The following is a 23,248-nucleotide window of genomic DNA, read 5'->3' as shown; positions in this document are numbered from 1 at the left end:
GCGGAAGCCAGCGAACGAAAACAGACCGAGGAAGGCCTGCCAGGGCTCCCCGAGGTCCGAGAGGGGCACCCACGCTGCTCACGGGCATCCCTGCGCCTTCGGCAGCAGCCTCAGGCAATTCATTGAATCCCCAAGGTCAGGGTGAAGCTTGAGACCCCCCCCCCCCCCGGACCCCCTCAGGACACGATGCGGCTCCCTCCGCAGAGTCCCACCCAGCCGAGCAAACAGCAGGGGCTGTGAGATTCAGGGGAGAGTGGGGACCCCACCCCAAGCCCGCCCGGGACACAGGCCCATCCCCCGATTTCCAGCCAGGAGGGGCACACATGTATCTTACAGGGGACGGAATACCAAGGAAGGGCTGGAAGGAACAGCATAGCAGCAGCCGCTGGGCCCCACAATTCTTCCCGGCGGCCAGACTGCGACTAAAATAGCGCTCAGTTTAAGAAAACCTGCCCAGAACATCGGATTGCTTCCAGCCTCCACTGTCCCGCCTGTGTCGGCACAAAGCCCCCAAAAGAGGCGAGGCAGACCCCTCCGCCCACTACAGGAGCTGAAGGCTGGGGTCGACCACCCGGCTAAGGTCAGACGGTGACAGGCTCTGTTTCGTCTTGTGTAGTACCCCCCAGTGGAACTTGGGAAAGTCTTGTTGGCTCAGAAGGCCCCAGGACAGGACCCAGAACAAAGTAGGCGCTCAGTGAACATCTGGCTGGCTGGATGGATGGATGGATGGATGGAAAATGGATGGATCTATGGATGGCTGGATGGGTGGTGAGTAGATACAGATAGGAGGGTTGGCAAATGAATAAATGGATAGGTGGATAGACAGAGAATGGACAAGAGAATGCAAGAGTGGATGGTCTAGAACCCAAACCAGAGAGGAGAAAAGGCAGCAACCCAGCCTTCCCCACTGCCCCAAAAAGCACAGCACAGGGGCCACGGCCTCTCATTTAATGGCAGCACAGCCTGCGATTTGGTTCCTACAGCAGGGGAGCTGTGGGCACGGCCCAGAGGCCAAGGGCAGGCCCAAGTTGGGGGGCAAGGGGCACGAGGCTGCAGCCAACGAGGCCAACGAGGCCAACACTCTCGTCTGCCCCTCAAGAGAAGCACACTCACACCCCTGCAGCCACAAGTCACCAGAAACTTTGGTTTTTGTTTGTTTTCAAGTTTCTGTCCTCAGGGAAGCCGCCCAGGAGGGAAACCAGGGGGCTGCTTCCCGAGGGGGGGCAGGGGCGGGAGGTGGCAGGACGGATGCCAACCAGAGGCAACGTCCAGGTCTCGGGGCCGAAACCCCACAAGCTCCAGAGCCACCGGCAGGAATGACACTGGGAGGCAGGGACCCAGACAGTCCCCCACTGCCCCAGCAGGGGCCCTGAACCCCATCCGAGGACCCCTCCCAAGCCCTCAGGAGAGGGCAGCATGAGGACAGGGCCCCAGGCCGGGGGAGAGAGAGAAGCAGACGGGGCAGAGAGAGAGGTGCAGAGGCAGGGGACAAGGGTGGCACTCGCCCACTTACGGGGAGCGAACGAGTCAGTGCTGGGCCCTGGCGGGCCCCGTGTCCCACCTAGGAGACGACCCAGATGAGAGTAACCCTGGCAGAGCCGGGTCCCAGATCTGGGCACAGCAGGTGACAAAGCCCACGGAGCGGGCGGGTGGGAGGTAGGGGCAGTGGCCCGTGGTGGCCCCGCAGGGGTCAGTGGGGCCGAGACGGAGGCTCAGTCCCACCGCACCTCGATGGGCGAGAACTTCCAGAGGTCGGGCTGGCCCATGTGCAGCAGGCCGCTGAAGGGCGAGGAGCTCCACTGGAACGGGGGCAGCTGGTCCCACGTGGGGCCACTGGCCGCCACAAGCTGAAAGGCCTTGGCCAGGGCCATGCTGGTCACCTGGGGGCCAGGGCAGAGGCCGCTGAGCACCAGCCCAGGCCGGGCCCCGAGCCGCCCCAATCCGGAGGGCCCCGACCCCCAGCCCTATCTCTGACCCCGACCGCAGCCCAGCGCCGACCCTGCCTCCTGTCCTGCCATCCGCTTTGACCTGAGCCATCACCGCACCCCCCTTCCTCCCCAAGCCCACCCCCAACCCCCAGGCCCAGGGCGGGGCTGTACCTTCACATCTATGCCCCCGTGGGAGCGCTGCTGCAGGGCCTGGAAAGGGTAGGAGCCGTTGGCCGGGTTCAGGTCGGAGCGGGCCGAGATGGCGTTCTCTGCGTTGGCCTGCGGGCTGCACGCTTTGCACAGTGACAGTGGGTCGTGCAGGAAGTCGTTGTACCTGGATGAGGGAAGGGAGGGGGCATCAGTCGCGCTGGGGAGAGGGGGCCGAGGAGGGGGCTGGGCTCCCCGTGGCGGCAGAGCCCCGGGACAAGCCACCCGCCCTCAGGTGCCCGCTCCCGCCCCCCAACCCCGCCGCCCGGGCCTCCCTCACCCCTGCACCTGCCCGTGCCTTGCTCAGCGTCTCATCTCTGCTCAGGCCGCCCCCAACCCCAAGCCGGGCTAGATGCCCCATCCTGCCCCCTTCTGGCATCTCTCGGGGCTCCGCCAGCCTGAGCTCATGCCCACATCGGTGCGCGCGCCTGACGGGCTCCGCGCCTCCCACGGCCAGGGCGCCCCTGCTGGGTGCGGGTTCTCTGGCACCGGGCACGGTGCCTGGCACGGGGTGGCCCACCCCACAGCTGCCCGGCACCCTCGCCCGGAACAGGAGGACAGCGCCACGGGGCTCCCGCACCCGCGGCTACAGCTGGCCGCCGCCCCGCGGCCCCCGGGCTCGCCGTGAGGGTCACACGAGGGCCAGGAAAGCGCACAGAAAGCCCCCACGGGACTCGGGGCTCCCGCTGCCCCACGCACCGCATAAGCCGGATCATGGAGTCCAAGTCGTGCACCAGCGACTGGTTCCGCCCGAAGATCTGGGCCCGGGGGCTCCTGTCGTAGGAGAACCAGTCCCCGTACTGGGCCACGAGGGCCTGCATCCCGCTGGCGTTGAACACGCTCTCAAAGTACCTACGGGGCACAAGGAGGGTCACTCCCGGCCTCTGACCGCGCTGGCTGTGGCCCGGGAGGCGGGGGGCGGGGGGCGGGGGGGGGGGTCACTCCAGAACATGATCACTAACAACCACGACAGGAGAGCAACAACGTCTTCCGTTGAGGCCGGGGGGGGGGGGGGCGGCTTGGTGAGGTGACCAAGCTTAGGCTCTGCAGTCCCAGAGACATGGGTTCAGACGCTGACTTCGCCACTGAACAGCTGTGGAAGGCACCTCAGGGAAGGCAGGCATTCACGCAAGGCCTCAGTTTCCTCATCTGTGACATGGGAACAGTGGCCGTGGCTGCCGGGAGGGGGTCGTAAGCGTCAAATCTCTCGTCTGGCAGAGGACAGAGGGCCAAGAGGTTGCGGCTGCGCAGCCTAGTTACAGGACACACGGCGAGGGAGCCACGGCAGGCGTGGGCACCTGAGCCGGGCCAACCCCCACCACCCTGCCGTGGGTGCAGACCTAAGCCCCCAGACCGGCAGGGCTTTTCTGGCCAAAGAAAGGGCAGAGCGGTTTCTCTGCTCCACGGGTTGAAAAGATCACGCACGGAAGGACCCCTGGCCAGCCCGGAGAGCTGAGCAAGGGTGAGGCGGGTATGGGGCAGGGGTGGGGACATACGGGATGTTGTAGCTGGCCCAGTAGGTCTTCTGGTAGAGTTCCGAGGTCTTATCGGCCACCACCACCATGCCCCTGGGACCGAGAAGACAGACGGGGCAAGACCGGTGAGAAAAGGAGCACCTGTGGGCGCTGCCCTGCTCCAGAACCCCTGATGGCTCCCCACTGCCCCGGGGTAGATTGCGTCCTGAATCTTCCCCTCTCCCACCTGGCCTTCCTCAGACGCTCGCCTTCCCACACACATTCCGGCATGCCTCCAGACCTTTGCCTAGGCAGTTCCCTCTGCCTGGAACACCCTTCTGTCCTTCCCACAGTACTCACGGGATCTGCTCCAGGACGGTGAGCACCCTGCTCCGAGGGCTGGGCCCGCCGGGGACAAACGCCTTGTAGTCCACAATCATCCACTGGTTGTTGTACCTGCCGTGCCCAAGGAAGGGGGACTGAACACACCCTGGGGACACTGCCCCAGTGGCCCGCGGAGTCAGGACTCATGGGGTGGGGGTGGGGAGGGGGATGTCCGGCCATCTGATTGTCACCCTGACGTTGCAGCTTGAACAGGTGTCGTCAGCTCTCATCATACTGTCTGCCTGCTCCAGAGGAGTCTGTGGCTCCCCAGTGCTTACTGGAACAGAAGTCAATTTTTCTGCCCAACCTTCCAAGGCCCTGCAATGTCCACTCCAGTGTCTCTGGCTCACGGGCCCTCATCCACGCATGCCCCCTTCCTCACACAGCCCTCCCCTGTCCCCAGAGCTCTCATATTCCAGGTTCTCTTCCTGGCCTCCCTCTTAGAGCCTGTCCCTGGATAGAAGAGCCTGCAGGAGAGGGGCAAAGCCCTTCCTTTCCTGAGCCTCAGTTTCCCTAAATATAAGACAAGGGAGAAGACTTTAAGGCACTTTCCAACTCCAGCAAGAACCATGAGGGCTCTGCGGAGGGTGTGGGGTATGTGGCCCTGGTGCCACGTCAGGTCCCCGGGGGCGTGACTGTTAGAGGGGGGGTTGGTCCATTTCGGGGATGAGGAGGCCACAGTGCCAGAAGCCCACTCACGTGCCACTGTTGAACTTCTGGAAGATGTCCGCCCAGGCGTCCCCGTCCAGGGCCAAGCGGTTGGCCACGACATTGCGGACCCACTCCAGCACGGAGTCCTTGGGCTGCACGTACTTCCACAGGGCCGGGTTCCTGTTGCCGATGGTGGTCTCCAGTGTCACCTGTGGGAGAGCAGAAGGGACGCTGCACTGAAGGGCCACCTGACTTACGACCGGGGCACGCTGCCACCAAGTGGCAACGCTGCCCCAGTCGTGGTCCGCACACTGGTTATTCACAGCCGGGTCCTGGTTTGGGTGCGCGTTCCTCACTGGTTCCTTGGCTGAGCGCCGAGGGGGCTTCACGATCACGCATCCAGCTTTGTCCCGGAGAACAGCCCCCGACAGAGCCCACGGTGCTGCTCCTCCGGACCCGTTCTCCCGACCAAGTCGGTCAAATCTTTCCCCAGAGAGACGGCATCCCATTTCTACACCTGCCTTGCAGTTCTGCAGGGCAAGTCGGGGGGCTTGAGGAAAACGCGGCAGGACCTCTGATGCCCCTCTTTACTGAAAGGTAAAGTGAGGCCCGAAACAGCCAGGGGACGCGCCAAAGGTCATGGCTGGTAAGCGGATGGGCCGAGATTCGATCACCGAACTTGGGGCTCTCACACCAATCCGTGATAGCAACGCCCGGGTGGGAACACCTTCTTCCACTCCTTCCACCCCGTCCCTTCCTTGTCCCTCGCTCTACCGCTCTTAGCACCCAAAGCCACTGCCAGAACTCGCACCGGCGTGGCCCGGAAAGCCCCGGAGGGCGGTTTCCCCTCTCGGGGCAGGGGGGCTCTGAGCCGGGGGCGGGACAAGGGGAGCCCGCAGACTGGGAGGGGAAAACAGTGCATCTCTGTTCCCACCTCCACCGAACTGAAACTCGGCATCTCCTTCCACTGGCAGCTCCCATGGCACGAGTGGCACCGGAGACCGTCACCAAGAGAGGTCACAGACGTCTGCCCAGCATGCGACAGGGCGGCACCTCGCTCAGGATATCATTTCTGCTCCCCGTTCCTTCTACGTCACGGTGGTCAGGCCTTCAGTGCGTTCAGTAAGCAGCACGTGTACAACATGCAAAGGTTCCTTACGTGGTATTGCGATCAACGCATTTCAGTATAATTGGTTCCCTTTATGATCCCTTATATTCTGGCTTATGCATTTAAAAACGTTACTCTGAGAAGGGGGTCCACAACCCCCTCGCCTGCCAAAGGCATCTGTGGCACAGAAACAGTTAAGGACCCTGCTGGAAGGTTAATTTCCTGCCGGGGCACCTGCCAGGGAACTGGATGAAACCTTCTCAGTTGTCCTTCCCCAGACTGTACCCTCCTTTCCCCACCAGGACTGCAGCGAGGGGGTCCCCGCCCCCACGACCTGGCCCTCTCGCGCTTCCTTCCACATTTAAGGGAGCTAAGCCCCACGCTTCTCTCAGAAAGCAACAGGGAAGGAAGGAGCCCCTCCCCGCCGCCCCCCACCCCACCCCGGGAACTGGCACCTTCTGCGAGGAGGGTATTATTTTAAAGCAATGTTTTTTCTCCTCCGCATGTTGCAATCTCAGGGCTCAATGCCCCGGCTCGGGGATGCCAGGAACAGATTTCTGAAAGAGTCTGGACCCCGGCCAGGAAAACCGATTAAAAACAACACATTGGAAACAACATTTATTCAGAAAACCTGGCCGGGCTAGAGAGAGTGTGCGGAAGGCAAGAGGGGAGGCAGCACGAGAAACAGCAAGGTCACGGTGGAGGGAGGGACGGCGTATGCTAAAGACACACGAACAAAACCGCAAACGGGCCCCCAAACCAGCGACGGATTGCTGAGGGGGTGATCGCGGAGCAGACAATGTGCAGCCCCGGCAGGGACTGGGGATCGGCAGCCCCGGGGAGAAAGGCGACACGAGAGGGACACTCACCAGCCCGCTGCCCACGATGTAGAAGTCGTCACAGGAGAAGAGGGTGCCAGGGTAGGATGAGAAGACCAGCTTGTTGCCAGGAGCCAGCGGAGAGTTCACTGTGGGGGGGGTGGGGGAGAGTAAGCCCAGCGGGGGATAGGGGTGCAGGTCAGATAAGCCCATCCGGGGACCCCTGCGCCCCCGCCCAAGACACAGAGCCTCCAGGTGGGGAGAAGCAGGCCTCAGGGGGGCCTCCATCCATTCTGATGTGTAGCAAACCATGCTTTTGCTGTGTGTGTGTGTGTGTGTGCGTCTGTGTGTGCATGTGTAAAAAGGAAAGCCAGTAGCAAAAAAAAAAAAAGAAGAAAAAGAGATATATATACACACACATTTCTTTAAAAATATATTTCATTTACTAGAACACTTTGGCTTTCCTTTTTAAATTTTTTTAGTAACAGTTTAGTTTTGAGAGAGAGAGAGGGAGAGCAAGGGAGGGGCAGAGGGGGAGGGAGAGAGAGAATCCCAAGCAAGCCCTACGCTCAGCACAGGGCCCGATCTCACCATCGTGACATCATGACCTGAGCCGAAATCGAGTCCGACGCTTGACTGACTGAGCCACCCAGGCACCCAGCACACACACACACACACACACACACACACACACACACACACACTGCGAAGTGATGCCCACGGTCAAGCTCTCGAGGGCGCCCATCACCTCACATAGTTACCATCTCATGTGGGTTAAAGTACTTACGGTCTATTCTCCTACCAAATTTCAAGTGTCACGACCCAGTTGTTAACCTCGAATCCCCAGAACTTACTCATCTCAGAACGGAAACTTTGTGCCCTCGGCCAACGTCCCCCTGCTTCACCCTCCCCCCGCCTCTCTCTGTATTTGTCTCTCTGTGTCCGACGTATTTTACTTCACACAATGCCCTCCAGGTTCGTCCATGTTGTCGAAAGTGGCAGGGATTCCCTTTTCTTTAAGGATTTAACTTCCAAGAGTGCCAAGGTGAAGAGCGTCTAGCCCACAGCGGTACACAGTAGGCCTCCAATCGGGGGGGGGGAGGGGGGTGTATATGAAGTTCTAGAACAGGCAAAACTAATGTAATGGAAAGGCGATCAGGGGCGTGGTTGCCGGAAGGATAACTACAAAGGGCACAAGGACCTTCCCAGGGGACAGAAGTGTTCTCTGCTTTTACTGAGTGGCGGTTACATGACGGCCTGTGTTTGTCCAAACCCATCAATATATACATCCTACACGTGTGTTTAAACTAACCATCAGTAAAGTTAATACCAAAAAAAAAAAAAAAAAAAAAAAAAGCTCAGTCTGGGATGTCATTTATGACCCATCAGAATGTCAAAAATGGAAAAAAAACCATAACACCCAGTGCTGGCAAGGTTGAAGGGAAAGCTGATACCTCCCAGCCTTGTGGACAAGTGTAAACTGGCCCAGCCACTTTTGGAGGCAGTTTGGCTGTGTGCATCTTGAGACTAAAATGTTTAATTATCCCATCTTTTAACCTAGTGTTTCTACCTGGGGGCCCACTTGTCTTGCAAACACCAAAGACCTGGAAATGGCCCAAGTCCTCAACTAAGACCTAGTTTAAAGTTTCACATCCAGCAGTTAGAAGGTGGACTGAACATGGCAATTATCAAAACTTCTCCAAGGCCAGGGGCGTCTGGGTGGCTCAGCCAGTTAAACGTCCGACTTCACCTCAGGTCACGATCTCGCAGGCTCCGTGCTGACAGCTCAGAGCCTGGAGCCTGCTTCCGATTCTGTGTCTCCCTCATTCTGCCCCTCCCCCCCCCAAAAAAAATAAACATTAAAAAAAAATTAAGAAAAAAATTCTCCAAGGCCAGCTGTTGCGCAAAGGGAGCAAGCTGCAGACAATCCATACGGTATGATCTCATTTAAGTTTAAAAAAAAAAAAAAAAACAGACAGAAAACAAACTTTTTAGGGCAGTGAAACTCTTCTGTATAATACTATAAAGGCGGATACGCATCATCGTGCATTCACCAAAATCCGTATGACCATACTTTTCAGACTGAACTTGAATGTAGGCTAAGGACTTCGGTTGATAGTAACATACGGATGTTGGTAGATCAACTGTTAACCAGTGCACCACACCAATGCAACATGTTTATAATAGGAGAAAGGAGTGGGAAGGTATATTGGAATTCTCTGTGATAGCCACTCAATTTGTCGGTAAACCTAAAGCTTTTCTAAAAAATAAAGACTTCCCAACGGGTGCCATCCTCAATAAATTATATTTAATATAAACAAACAAATTAATTAAATAAAATAAAAATAAAAATAAAAAATAAAGACTTAACCAAAAAAAAAAAGGTTCATACATACACATTATAAAGGCATCCAAAAAAATCTAGACGATCCAAACCAAAGTGGCAACAGGTGTCCTTTTAGGAGGGGTCTGGAATTTGGGAGAAGGGTTTCACGGGAGAGATGTATTTCTTCATCGACATTGCTAGAATTTGTGTCCGCACGAATGTATTCACATGTTACTAGCATAATACAAATCAGTTAAAGCAAATGGAAAAATAAAGTATATTTCAGTCTCGGAAAAAACATAACCAAATAGTCTCCGAAATGATCTCTCAGGGGTCGTGCGGCATTCAAAGTGATTGTGATTCTATGTGAATGTTTTATTGTATTTTCCAATTTTCTGTAACATGTGTATAACTTATGTAGGTTTTTGTTTAAGTAAACTCTGCTCCCAGCGTGGGGCTCGAACTCACGACCCTGAGATCAAGCGTCACAGGTTCTCCTGACTGCGCCAGCCAGGCGTCCCCTTACGTAGGTTTTTTAAAAAGACATTACAGGGGCGCCTGGGTGGCTCAGTCGGTCAAGCGGCCGACTTCAGCTCAGGTCACGATCTCGCGGTCCGTGAGTTCGAGCCCCGCGTCGGGCTCTGCGCTGACAGCTCGGAGCCTGGAGACTGTTTCGGATTCTGTGTCTCCCTCTCTCTCTGACCCTCCCCGTTCATGCTCTGTCTCTCTCTGTCTCAAAAATAAATAAACGTTAAAAAAAAAAAATTAAAAAAAAAAAAAAGACATTACAGTGTTCACGGATCTACAGCAACGGAAAGGAGAGACCTATGGCTGCAGGTGACAATATGGACGAGCCCAACAGGCATCACGCTAAGCGGGAGAATTCAGACACAGGCGAGCACATGCCGCGTGTTTCCACTCGCGTGACGTTCGAGATCAGGCAAACCTCGTCTGTGCTGTAAGAAGTCAGAGGGAGCTCATGCTGGGGTGAGGCCAAATGTGGGTGCTGCACCCAGGGCCGTTCAAGCCGCAAACATCCCATCTCCACACGAATGACGCGCACACTTCTCTGTATACGTGTCAGTCAATTCAGACATTTACTTGAAATTAACGGGCATTAGGTTGTTTCCAAACCATTATGGTAGTTGACATCCTTGTACCCGGGCTCTGTGCAGGAAGTCGCAATGTTTCTCTAGGGACAGACCCGAGCCAAGAACTGCTGGACCATGGGAGAGACAGGTTTTGAATCTTATTAGAGGCCGGCTGGGCTCGTCTTCAAAGAGGCAGCACCAAGCCCCAGTCCCGTAAGCAGAGGAGGAGGGTGTATGTTTCCCCACCGCCTCGCCTCCTCCTGGCAACATTTGATTTTTAAGGGTCGCCAAGAGGGAGGCACTGCGAACATGTGACAGTGGCTACCTCGGGGCGGGGCGGGGGGGTGGGGGTTGCGGCGCTGGGGCCGGGGACCGGTGGGCGGGGAGCCACTCTGGGGCACTTGGGCCTTAGTTGCAAAGTTTTCACATTGGACAGGAAGAACGTACTCGCACGCTCCTCACGCGGCTGAGCATTTGCACAAATGGCCGTCATTCTTCCCGATCTCGCACCCATACCGTCTGTAGTGGGACCCTCCAATTCCTCACCTCAAACAGCAGGCTCTGCTTCCCCACCTCTCAAATCTGAGCGGGTCACCTGACTTGCTTTGAGCAACGGTTTCAATCAGCCTTCGAGAGGCCTCCCACGCTTCCCTGCCCAGATGTCACACGAAGGAGCCTGGGCCGGCCCGGCCGCCCCAACACCCAGCTGACGGCCAAGCCCCAGACGGGCAAATGCGGCTGTCCCACCTCCGCTGACCGCAGAAGCATCAGGGACCCGGCCACCATCAGCCGGGCCGGGCCTGCCTGGCCCCGGATGACAAAACCACCCGGCCGACCCACAGACACGCGAGCACAAGTGAATGGCTGGGTCTCAAGCTTTGGTTGTTTTACACTGGGGTTGACTTGTTACGCAGCAGCGGGTGACTGACACACCTTGTAAAGTACGAACCAAAAGGAAACAGACGTGTTAAAAATGAGACGAACTCTGAGGGCAGCCCCGCGGCGTGCGAGGCCTGCACCTTCCGCCCACCCTCCAGCCCGCCCCGCGCGCCCACACGCGCCCACGCGCGCAGATACACCCACATCCACCCACCTTGGGGGTCTTCCCGGAACTGGAACCAATACTTCTTGATGATGCGCAGCATGTTCTGGTAGGAGCTCCAGGTGTTGTGGGCGATCAGGAGGTCACTCTGGCCAGGCAACAGCTTGATGAGGGCGGAGCACGAACCAGAGCCCATGACGTGCTTGCTCTTGGTCTTGTTCAGGGCTGGCTCTAGGTCTCCCAGGTCCCCAGCAAGCTGCAACAGGCTGGGCAGGGCCGGGCACCAGAGGGTCACCGTGCCTGCCGGGAGTGCACTTACACACCCCTTTCCCAGAGGAGGAAGCTGAGGCTCTGGAAGGTGAGCCGAGCGGTGCGAGGCCGGGCCAGGCAGCGGCAGAATGGGCACTGGAACCCAGGTCTGTCGGACTATAAGGCGCGGGGCCCTTTCCCCTACCCTGTCCACTCCGGGGGTGGCACTTACAGGAACCCCAAGGGTTTGATGGTGAACCTCCCAGTCGGAAAGGTCACACTGCTTTCATAGCTGTCCTCCAGACCCTTCAGCTGCAGGAGGGTCAGCCGCACCTGAGGGAGGGGCAGAGGGAGGGTGAGGCGGTGGGAGGGGCTCTGGTCTGGGGATCCAGACAGAGCAGGAGCGGCCCAGGTGCACCCTCATGGCTCCAGCCAGCCCTGACCCCCCTCTTACCCAGCACCCACCCTTCCTGCCATTACTTACTTAATTATATGTCTCTTCCCTGCTCCAACCTAAATCACTCCCACTTAAGAGCCCAGTTCAAAGCCACCTCCTCCAGGAAGCCTCCCAGCCAGCCCTGACCCATTGTGAACTGCTCCCAATTCTGAGTTTAGCTACTGGCTGCGCTGCTGCCTCAGGGCATGTGTCTTGTAATTGACTTCTCCCCATTGTCACTGTCACTGTTCTATAACCAGGGAGATCATCACTGTGTCCCCCGTAGGGCCTTGACCATGCACCTAGCATCTGTAAGATGGATGGACAGATGGGCAAAAGGCTAAGCTACACAGACAGACAGGCAGGCAGGACTGAAAGATGGATGGGTGGCCACTAAGTTATGTAGAAGGAAAGGAAAGAGAAGCAATCGTCCAGATGGATGGCAGGGTGGACAGAAGGACAGATGTCTAATCAGGTGCATAGACTGGATGGGCAGACAGGACAAGACAGACCCATTCCTTCATCTATAAATATTCAGCAATCCCTTACATATAAAGCACCCACTATGTGCCGGCCCTTGTGCTGGGCACTGGGAGTATTTTGGTGAACAAAGTAGATGTGATCCCTGCCTGTCCTCAAGGGCAGTGGAAGACAGACTCTGAGTCCCTCACTAGAGCACCACAGGGAAGTGTGAGGACCGGACAGAGGTGAGGGGTGGGGGGCGAGCCAGGCAGAGGAAGTGCTCTTGGCAGAAGGAGCAGCGGGCCACAAGTCCTGAGGGAAGAGGAGGGTTCAAGGAACCAGGAGGTCAGGGAGGCTGGAGCACAGAGCGTGGTCAGCAAGGTGTGTGGGCATGATCCCCAGGGAACAGGGCAGCCCCTGGCAAGATTTAAGATGGGGAGAGAGGGCAGGCATGACGGAGCTACAGATGGACAGACTCACACTGACAGGTGCTTCAAGGACCGATGGCCAGGAAGAAGGTGAGGAATAAAGCAGACAAGGTGGTTGGTCAGACAGACAGCTGGGCAAGTGAATGGGAGGGGGTGTAGGGGGGAAGTGTGCAGATGGGTAGACGGTGCACAGGGACACAGACAGACAACCCAATGGGGCACATCAATGGCGGGAAGGGTGGGGCTATAATGGGTGGGGGTAACAGATGGGTGAGAGGAAGAGAGTGAAAGATGGGAGAAGCTTGTGGGTGGTAAATGTATGGACAAACCAGACATACAGAGGGCGGGGTGGGAGGGAAGGATGGACAGGGAGGGAAGGATGAATGGAAGATGGACAGATGGGTAGACAGGTGAAAGGGAGAGAAGGAAGGATTGAGGGAAAAGGAAGACAGAAGGGAGGGAGGGAAGTATGGCGGGAGGGAAGACTGGATGGCTGGATGGAGAAGTGGGTGGGTGGGTGGGTAGATGGGTGGATGGCTGGATGGGTAGGTGGATGGATAAACGGATGGGTGGGTGGGTGGGTGGGAGGGGAGATGGCTGGAAGGACAGATGGGAGGGAGGGATAGAGGGAAAGGGAAGAAGAGAGGGAAGGAGGGAAGACTGGATGGATGGACAGACAAATGGAGGAATGGACGGGTGGCTGGAGAGGGAGGGAAGGAAAGAGGAAGGCCTGACTGATGGAGGGAAGGATGAAGGAGAGAGTGAGGGGAAAGGGCCGGCGAAGAGGGGTGGGAGGCGGCGGTCAGAGCAACAGCACCCAAAGCAGAGTCAGGTCCCCAAAGCAGCCCCGCCCACCGCCCCGCCCAATGGGCACGGGGGCCACGCCCACCTGATGCCAATAAGCAGAGCCCTTGTTCCGCTGCATCTGCTCCTGCATCCACTCCAGGTTGGTCTCCAGGAAGTTCTTGAGCTTCTCGCAGTAACCGACTTCGTACTCGAAGGGGCCACAGTAATTCACCACCGTGTTCACCCAGTGCATATAGATGAGCTGCGGGGCGGACGAGGTGGGCGGGGGCAGGGGTGGCGCAGCCGGGCTGCTCCCCTCGCGGAGGACCCAGCCGGCCCCCCACTCGGGCTCCGATGCCTCGCCCCCCCCCCCCCCCCCCCCGAGCCGCCAAAGAGCCCAGGCGCCCTGGGAGGCCCCCTCCGCACCTTTGCTCTCCTCCCCCCACCCCGCTCTCGTCCCTTCGGGGGCCCAGAGCCTCTGGCTGCCTCCCTCCTTTGAAAGCCTTCACCGTTCAAAGTCTGTTCAGACTGGGCCTCCTCCGTTACCGGAGACGCCCAGTCTACGTCCCCATTCAGTCAGCTGGTGCGTTCACGCACCTACTGTGTCCCCATCCTAAGCCCCGAGGACACAGCAAGGAACTCACAACCGACATGGGGGCAAGAGAACGCGTGCCCGTTCAACCGGCCCTCAGAGGCCCTCCACACCCCCGCTGCTCTGATGTCACACGAGCAAGCCTGGACCACCTTCCTGGGAGGTTAAAGACCACGCCGCCCCATCACCCCAGCTGGCAGACAGCCCATCCCCAGGCACAGGAATGAGGCCATTCTAGGTCACCCGGCTGCCCCGGCTGACCTGTCAGCTGCCTGCAGAAGCCCGGGGGAGGCCGGCCAAGATCAGCCAGACCTGACCTGGAATCCCAAATGCACCCAGTGACATTCCAGCCGGGGGAGGGAAGTCCCCTAACTTGCAGCGCGACGGAGAAGTGGGCGGTTGCCCGTAGCCAGCATTAACAGCACTCTGTCAGCATCCCTACTTCATAGCTGCAGAAACTGAGGCACAGGCGTGCGAGGACCTTACCCGAGGTCCTCTAGGTAATGAATCAAAGAGTCAAGACTCGAACCGTGGGAAGGTGTAGATGTGTCATTTCCCAAAGCACGGACCTCACTGGGCCACGCCCCTCACACCGGAAATATTCCCAAGACAGACAGGTCGGTGAGGGGACCGTGGCGGCACCCAGTCCCCCGAGACTGATCGCTTAGGGACCCCCACTCTGCCTTCACCTCCCTGAAACACCCTCACATTCTACTCAGCCCTCGAGGCCTCGGTAAGATGCCACCTCGACCATGCAGCCTTCCCCTACTTCCAGAAGCATTTGCCAAGTGCCTGGCCTACACCAGTCTCCGGCCTGGGCGCAGGGGACACAGCCTGGGATAGGACGCAGTGGCCAGTCACGGGAAGCCCCCCGGGGCCAATAGGGGAGGCAGCAGAACCTCTGGGCGGACAGAGGCGGGTCTGAGTGCTGGCTTCCCTGCTGATGGGCTGTGTGACCCTGGGTGAGTAATCTCCCCTCTCTGGGCCTCGGTGGGGTGAGCAGGATCAGGGAGAGAACGCAGGCAAAGCCCCGGGCACACGCGTTGGGGATTCCTTACAGGGGAGCCCTGTGGCCCTGCCCCGCTGCTCCTGGCAGGCTACGGGCCCCCCGAGAGATGGAATCAGGTCTCGTTCACCACCGAGCACCCCAAGCAGCACAGGCCCGACCCAGCGTCTGAGCAGCTCCCCGGACATCGGGATCCCAGGAGGGCGTCCCAAAGTGCTGCTGGGGTATCACGACGAGGAGCGTTGAGTTTCATAAAGGAGTGTCCCACTGCGTGCAGCCGTCTGTCACATGCTCTTCCCTCTCGCCCCCGAGCACCTGGACGCAGCTCGGCTGCTCACTCCTTGTCAAGGTCCTGTCATCGGCTCCCTGCCACCGTAGCACCATCTGGGCACTCACGCGCCAGGGGTGTTCAGCTGTTGCCACCCTAAGGCAGTTCTGAGCCCCTCGAGCGCGTCCTTGGGTCGCCCCGGGCACACCCGACGACTGGGGCCGCTGGAACCCCGGGCGTGGGCAGCCTCCGCTCTTTACTGCCCAATGATTTTCCAAAGCAGGCTTCACACCTCCACCCACGCGGGGGGCGGGGAGAATGGCTGTCACTCCACAGCCTCACCTACTTGTGACCCGGGCTGACTTCGGAAATTTATGAGATCCCTTTCACAGCGCCCCAAATCAAGTAAAGCAGATTAGTAGGTATGTTGCCTGGGGATTCATCACATGAAGTACAAGTAGGTCACCAGAAGTAAGAGAGGGGAGATAATTCGGGTGTCCGTCCACGGGCGACCGAACGAATGAAACGGGCTCTATCCACACGATACAGAATCACGTGGCCACGAGAAGGAGCGAGGCTCGATATACTTTAGAACGTGGATGCGTCTTGAAAACATGACACCGCGTAAAAGGAGCCAGACACAGGCGACCACTCGTTCATATGAAACCTTGCTAACAATACGCGAATCTGCACAGGAGGGTTGCCCGGGGCTGGGGTGAGGGAGAGAAGGGAGGTAGGGGCACACGCCTCACCTCAGAGCCCTTCAAAGCTCCCTGGGGGCCATGCTGGGTGGGACGGGAGGCAGGAGCCCCGGGTCCCCCCCTCCCCGCCCCCCGGTCCGGTCTTACCTCCTCAGACACGGCGGCCTCCACCACGCCCGCCGCGTAGGCCTGCAGGCTGTCGTTATAGCGGCCGTTCGTGCGCAGCTCCAGAAAGGCCCATCTAGACGGGGAGGAGAGGGGACACCTGGTCAGCGCGGGGACAGATGCAAAGCCAGCCCCCGGCTGGGCACACGGCCATCTCTAGCGGTAAACCCTGAAAAACATAGTGAGGAACGGCCATTCGCGCGAATGTCCATCAAGAGGAGTGCTGGGTCAAAGGGCACATGTTTTTGTCACTTCAGTAAACACTGACAAACATCCGTCCCCCACAAAGCCGTACCAATCCACGTCCCACCCCCCACAATCACGTCAGCCAGCGTCCGGTGAGGGCTTCCGCTGTGCCAGACGCTGTTCTAGTCACTTCTTAGGTACGGACTCATTTATCCTCGCGACCCTCCTACAACCCTAGCAGGTCGGCATGGTTACCCCCACCCCCCATCACACAAGAGGAGGAAATTAAGGCACAGAGTTATGTCACTGCTGCGGGAGCCTGTGCTACTGCCCTCGCCCCCCCGTATCTGTGCCCTCTGCTGTGCGACTTTGTGGTCCCTCCCACCAACGGCCAAGCGCTTCCTCGCCCCATTGATTTGGGCCCGGTCACATCACAGGACTTGCTCTGGCCAACAGAACATGGGTGGAAATGACCGTGTGCCAGTTATAAGATCAGCCCTCAAGAGGCCTCCTTTGGGGCGCCCGGGTGGCTCAGTCGGTTGAGCGTCCGACTTCGGCTCAGGTCGTGATGTCGCGGTTCATGAGTTCGAGCCCCGCGTCGGGCTCTGTTGCTGACAGCTCAGAGCCTGGGGCCTGCTTCGGATTCTGCGTCTCCCTCTCTCTCTCTCTCCCTCCTCAGCTCATACTCTGGTTCTCTTTCTCAAAAATAGATAACATTAAAAAAAAAATGCCTCTGCTATTGACTTGAGAACATGCCCCAGCCAGCCCGCTGCTCCCAGAAACATGGAGCGGACCAGGTCCACAGACCCACAGCGTGAAACAGAGCCGGCAAAGGGCAGAACCGAAATTCAATTCCAGGCAGGCTGGCTCCCATTCCCCCTGGGAAGCAGCATTTCCAAACTCTGATGTGCATCCGTGTCGCTAAAAGACCTTGTTCAGAAGCAGATTCTGATCAGGAGGTCTGGGGCAGGGCCCGAGGCCCCGTGTTTCTAACTAACAGGCTGCCTCATCACAAGGTACACACTCCTGGCTGGGAAAGATTCCTATCAATCTTTCCCACCTTTGCTCGGGCAATGGTGGAAAAATTCCATTGTGTTGTTTTCATTGTAATCCTTTCCTCGGTTAAATTGCACTCGTCTTTACATTTTTATTGGTCATTTGTAGCTCTTTGGTTCACGCACTTTACTCTTTTCTCCCTTGTGTTTATCTTTGCTTATTGATCTGCGAAATTCTCTACGTCCACATTAGCCCTCCGCTTGTCACTAACGCTGAAAATATGTTTGCGTTTTCATTGATTTTTCGCTTTTGTTTTTGCCACACAGAGGTTTTCATGTGTGTGCGGCCAAGTCTATCCATCTTTTCCCGTGTGGTTCCGGATTTCATCCTCGCTCCAAGGACACCAAACTATTCACCCAGGTGACTTCTGTACCTAGGGGAGAAACGCTGGTTAAGGCAATTCCTGCGAAGAAAATGAGGGCTACGGGAAGGCACTAATGAGAGTGTGAGGCAAAACAGGGCACAGCCAGGCTCAGCCAGGACAGCCTCATGGGGAGGCGGCTAAAAAGCCCCCGGAAGGGGTCCAGGCCCGGAACAGCTCAGCCCCAGAGAGGGCTCTGGAGACGAAAAGACGATCAAAATGTGCACGCCTGATACTTTGGGCAAGCAAGCCTCGTTGAGAGCCTACTGGGTACCAGGCGCCAAGAAATGAATGACAAGCAGGCTCAGCCTTCCAAAGGCCAATGCAGGGGAGGGGGGGAGGGGTCGGCATGTAAACAGGTAATGACATAACAGGGAGACTGCTCTGAAGGGAAGAGAGTGCCGTGTGCTGACGAGATTTCAGAGGCAACGTTAAAAAAAAAAAAAAAATTAGCTGGGGCGCCTGGGTGGCTCAGTCGGTTGAGCGTCCGACTTCGGCTCAGGTCATGATCTCGCGGTCCGTGGGTTCGAGCCCCGCATCGGGCTCTGTGCTGACAGCTCAGAGCCCTGAGCCTGTTTCGGATTCTGTGTCTCCCTCTCTCTTTGCCCCTCCCCCACTTGCACTCTGTCTCTCTCTGTCTCAAAAATAAATAAACATTTTAAAAAAAGAATTTCCTTTAAAAAAAAAAAAAAGTTAGGGGAGCCTGGGTGGCTCAGTCGGTTAAGCGTCTGACTGTCGGTTTCGGCTCAGGACATGATCTCCTGGCTTCGTGAGTTCAAGCCCGGCGTTGGGCTCTGTGCTGACAGTGCGGGGTCTGCTTGGGATTCTCTCTCTCTCTCTCTCTCTCTCTCTCTCTCTCTCTCTCCCTACCCCTCCCCCGCTCATGCTGTCTCTGTCTCTCTCAAACTAAACAAATAAACCTTAAAAAAGATTTTTTTTAATTAGAGAAGCGCAATTGGTCTGTGTGAAAGCGTTTTACACACACACACACACACACACACACACACACACACACACGGGTGCATGCACATACCTATGCTTATACATAGGCATACATACTTAGGCCTATTTATGCACAGAAAGTTCTGGAAGAAAGAGCTAACACTGGTTATCTATGGGGCTATATATTTACTTCATGCATCCTGTCTTAACTTTCTAGACTGCTGGGATTTTTACCACAAGAATTGCTTGTATAATAATTAATTACCTGTCTAATACAATTCACTACTTGCATAATAATTCCAAAAACTTAAAAGAGAACGGAAACGAGGAAGAAGCAGCAGGAAGCGATAGCCCCACCACCCTCCCCCCCCCTCCCCCCCCCCCCCCCCCCCCCCCCCCCCCGCCCCATCTCCTGGTGTGCGGCCTCCTTCCAAAGGGCAACTGAGGTGACTCCATTTAGGTGGGTTGTATTCACTTTGCCCTCAGAAAACCCAGGTTGATGGGTTTCCGCCTATTTCCAGAACACTTTGCTTGGAGGGAGTTCCCATTCAAGGGGCTTTGTTCTAAGTCACCAGATTTCAGGGCTGGAGCCCCTGAGGCTGATCTCTGAGGATCCCTCTGTTGCCACAGGCCCTGGGCCTAATCAAATGATTTTTTTTTAAATATGTATTTGTTTATGGGGGGGGGGGGTGGCGGGCAGGGAGAAAAGGAGACAGAGAATCCCCAGCAGGCTCAGCGATGTCAGCCCGAGCCCAATGCAGGCTCCACCTCACGGACTGTGAGACCAGGACCTAAGCGGAAATCGAGGGTCAGCCTCTTAACCGACTGGGCCACCCGGGCACCCATCAAATGATTTCTTTTCCAAGGTTGTCACCACAGAGATGAGGCAGGCGAAGGGCCCCAAATGTCTCTGACAGTAAAGCAGACACTCGGCCTCATACCACACGTCCTTGCCCTTCCAGCCCCAGCTTCCCCATCTGTAAAACGGGGAAGCTTGAATTTGGGCAAACGGCCTCTAGGTTCCCTGTTGTGCTGACCACTTTGCCAAACTCTACCCCGGTCCCCGGTCAAGAGAAAACCACTGATAAGAGCATTTCTGAAGCTTAATGTACCCATTAGACTGCTCTCTATTAAAGAACACATCCTTTCTGCTTATTTGGCTCTAAAAGAGCTGATCTGTTAGGAGATAAAACTGACAGAGGTCAATAAATGCTTCTCTGTTTTGTTCTTAATGCACTCCTTCGACAAAAATAAAAAGTTGGCACACTGATCTGTTCCCTCCGGGTTTTTTTTTTTGTTTTTTCTGTAAAGTCTATGGGCCACACTGTGATTTTACGCTGTCGGTGCCTAATGCCTGACGATTCCAGGGTCTAAAGAGGCCACGTTTGAGAAAAACCAGCCCATTCCTGTGAGATGAGCTGGGGGTCACAAATCTCCCCTGGCCACTGTGCCCTGCTTCGGGGTATAGGGTACCCTGGGCACCCTCGGTATGTAGGCCACCCTACCTCATCTGGGGCTATCACTCCTTCCTCATTCTCAATGGAATATGATTATCTTTTCTGACTCCCAAGAACAGTTGGATGGTATTTATCCACTTCACAAGCTTCTGCTTGTTGGCTGGTGGACTTGGGCTGGTTCTCTGCCTCTTAACAGGTGAATTCCCTCTCATTGGTATTCTCTTCCTTTCCTGACTCCAAGGTGATCTGTGATTTGTATCAAGCAGCTGGTTGACGGAGGGGGGCGTCAAGGAAGGGGGAAAAGGTAAGGCTGGAGGGTTCAGCCTCCCCAGCACCAAGGTCAGAGCCAAACTGGCGAAGGCTCTGCCTCCTGGGGCAGCTCAGATGCCCACGCACCCACCCAATCCTAACTGTTTCAGACTTCACGGGGAGTATCGGTCCAAGGTCAGATACAGCACAACTGAGAGAGAGCAGACTATGTGGGAAGAGGAAATGGAATTTAGCCAGACAATCCTGTGGCGAAATCTGGGGGACAGAAGGAGGAGAGATCCCGAGTCCAGGTAAACAAAAGACGAGTCAAATTCCTGGCCTCCATCCTTGGAAAAATGAGACAGTCACCCACAGTTCGGCGGTTCTGCTGATCGGGGACCAGGAAACCCCACATGTAGTTCGTCTTACCTCTGAGTTCTAAGAGGTTGTTCTGAGGGCCTCAGTTTCCCTGCTTCTGGTACAGTTCTCCCTACATCATGGTCCCAAGTGCTAAATGGGAAGACTGGACCGAAAGGATGCTGGAAAGGGGAGGTGAGAGCGAGAAGTACAGAAGAGACCTGGCCTCTTGCCTTAGGCCTCAGTTTCCCCAACTGTAAAATGGGGCAGAGGGCACCTGCTCCTTTCTTTCACTCATTCCTTCTTTCAGGAAACAGAGGTACTTTCTGTGACCCCACTGAATTTCCCCCCCCCCCCTTCCTTTCAGAGGAGGGAATGGGTTCAGAGAGGTGAAGGGATTTACCCTTCACAGAGCAAAGGTCGCAGAGCAAAGGAGCTGGGCCTGAAAGACCTTTCCATCCGGCACAATCAAGGAAGTCCTCTCTCCACCTCTGTTTTCCAGAATTCAGAGCAACACAGCCCAGTGGGGGCCTCCTGAAGACAAAGCCCCCGCCCTATGCGGGGCCTCACCTCTGTGCCTCCTTCCTAGCCAGCATTCAGGCAGAGATTTGTCAGGCCCTCTTGGCTTTGTTAGGGCCCAAAACACGTATGAGTCAGCAGAGAAAGGGTAACCAGATTCCAGAGTCACAGAGCCACAGAGCCCTAGTTCCTGCCATAGACTCTAGCCCACCCTGTGGCCTCCTCTCCCTGGGAGCCTTCCCAGATTAGCCCCACCCGCTGTGTCTGCAGCAAACCCTTCCTCACAATGTCCCCTCTGTCTACCTGATACCCTCCCAAGTCCCACAAAGCACCAGAATGGGGGTGTCTCCCACGTTCTGTATCTCCCCAACACCTGCAGGAATTAATGCATGCCAGCAAAGTGGATGGAGGCAGTGGGAGGGCAGTAGAGGGGAACTTAGGGTTCACTAGGATCCCCAACACAGCCTTGATCCAGGGCCTGAGCCCTGCTGACAAGGCTTTTAGGCAATTCTCCCCACGCCCACGGGCTCAGGTTTCCCTCCTGGCACTGTCTGCCTCCCCACTGAATCGGGACCCTCACCTTGCTCAGCTCTGTGTCCCCAAAGCCAAGTACATCAGGTGAGTGAATGAATGAATGAATGGGCACAAGCCCTGGTACAGGGCCTGAGAGGGTACCACTCAACCTCCTGGTGGAGCACATCCAAAATCTGAATCACAGAAATGGGAGCCCAGACAAGCAAGGGAGTCAGAACGACAGCCGGGGGCCCAGTGATAAGGACAGCAATCGTGACTACCAAGGACCGAGCACTTGGCTCCATACTATCTGGCCAAGCAAGAGAGGACCAGGAGAGAGGAGAGAGGATCAGGAGAGCGGACCGGGAGAGAGGAGAGAAAGGAGAAGAGCCCAAGCAAACACACTATCTGGGTCTATGTGAATTTAGGGACCTCGCGCTTTTCCCACTGGCCTACAATCTAGGCTCAGTCCCGCTGCCCTGGTTCTAGAACAGAGGCAGGAAGCTGGCACCCATGGGGTAAGCCACCACAACCAAGGAAGTGAGATGAGAGTTTCTCTCTTGAAGAGCTATCACCAGCCTTCGGGCCCAAGATGGGGGGAGGGGGGCGGCGCTCCGCGGACCTGATCCAGATGGAGTCACTAGGGCCTGGGTGGCAGGGATCTGGTCTCTAGGGTAACAGAGGTACTGTCACCTTTGGCTCAAGGCCAGGGACTGGTCCCCATGAGCTGAGAGATGCTGCATTAGCCCCAGGGATCCGGTCCGGATGGCTGTGCTGCAGTCTCAGGGGCGGGAAAAGTGACCCTCGGGGAGACAGGGGCCCCGTTCTAGGGGCAGGCGAGAGGCCCGGTGTCCATGCAACCCCCTCCCTCAGCGGGTCCCGCGCGGAGTCGGACCAACCCTCACCCGGTCTCGCGGATGGCGTTGGTGAGGTTGGCCCAGGCCACGGCGTCAGGGTGGCGGCCATCCACCAGTCGGAGCTGGCCGGTCTCGGCGTCCAGGAGCACCGAGCGGCTGCGGGAGGCGGGTGGGACCGGCCCGTCGGGCCCCCACTGGCGCCCCGAGATCGGGATCGCGCCCGTCAGGCCGCTCAGGAACAGCCCGACCAGCAGGGCCAGCACCAGGGCCAGCGCCAGGGCCCGCGTCAGCGCCCGGGCCAGGCGGCCGCCGGGGGAGCCGTACATCGGGGCCACCATGACGGCGCGGACCGGGGCACCGCAGCCCGGCTCACGTGACTGCACTCGGCGGCGGAGGGCTAGGCCGGCGCAGGCGGGGAGAAGGCGGGGCGCGGCGGGAGGCGGGGCTTGGACGAGCTCTTCCGGGGTGGGCGGGGCCCGTCTTAAAGGGCCCCGGCGCCCCTGTCCACCTAAGCCAACTGCCTCGCTCGCTTTGCCCCCTGTTTATCTTTCAAATTGTCAAACCTTGAGAAAAGGTGCAAGCGTGTGCCTGCCATCTATGGCTAATATTTTGTTCTATGTACTTATCTGACCCAGGATCCACTCCTCCC

At 57.3% G+C, this 23,248-nt stretch overlaps 1 protein-coding gene across 1 annotated transcript; it reads right to left on the bottom strand.

Annotated features, from left to right (window-relative positions):
• Positions 1–932: 932 nt before the first annotated feature.
• PLBD2 (phospholipase B domain containing 2) lies at positions 933–22,999 on the bottom strand. The gene is made up of 12 exons (XM_042910491.1): positions 22,648–22,999; positions 16,085–16,178; positions 13,474–13,632; positions 11,491–11,591; positions 11,061–11,275; positions 6,602–6,699; positions 4,673–4,833; positions 3,950–4,045; positions 3,632–3,703; positions 2,835–2,987; positions 2,100–2,262; positions 933–1,880 (listed from the first exon to the last, which is right to left on the bottom strand). The coding sequence occupies exons 1-12, from the start codon at positions 22,935–22,937 to the stop codon at positions 1,713–1,715; spliced, it is 1,770 nt and encodes a 589-aa protein (XP_042766425.1). The 5' UTR covers positions 22,938–22,999; the 3' UTR covers positions 933–1,712.
• Between the last annotated feature and the right edge of the window lie 249 nt (positions 23,000–23,248).

This window comes from Panthera leo, chromosome D3 (assembly GCF_018350215.1).
Source record: "Panthera leo isolate Ple1 chromosome D3, P.leo_Ple1_pat1.1, whole genome shotgun sequence".
Classification (NCBI taxonomy): domain Eukaryota; kingdom Metazoa; phylum Chordata; class Mammalia; order Carnivora; family Felidae; genus Panthera; species Panthera leo.
This window is presented reverse-complemented; position numbering and strand designations above follow the sequence as displayed.

Bases quoted from the DNA above. Each gene is read 5' to 3' on its own strand.
- PLBD2 (XM_042910491.1), bottom strand. From the start codon at position 22,937: ATGGTGGCCCCGATGTACGGCTCCCCCGGCGGCCGCCTGGCCCGGGCG. The intron at 6,700-11,060 runs GTGGGTGGATGT...CCCCCCCCACAG, and splicing joins GTTCCGGGAAGACCCCCAAG to TGAACTCTCCGCTGGCTCCT. The intron at 4,046-4,672 runs GTGAGTGGGCTT...TGGGCACGGCAG, and splicing joins CAGAAGTTCAACAGTGGCAC to GTACAACAACCAGTGGATGA.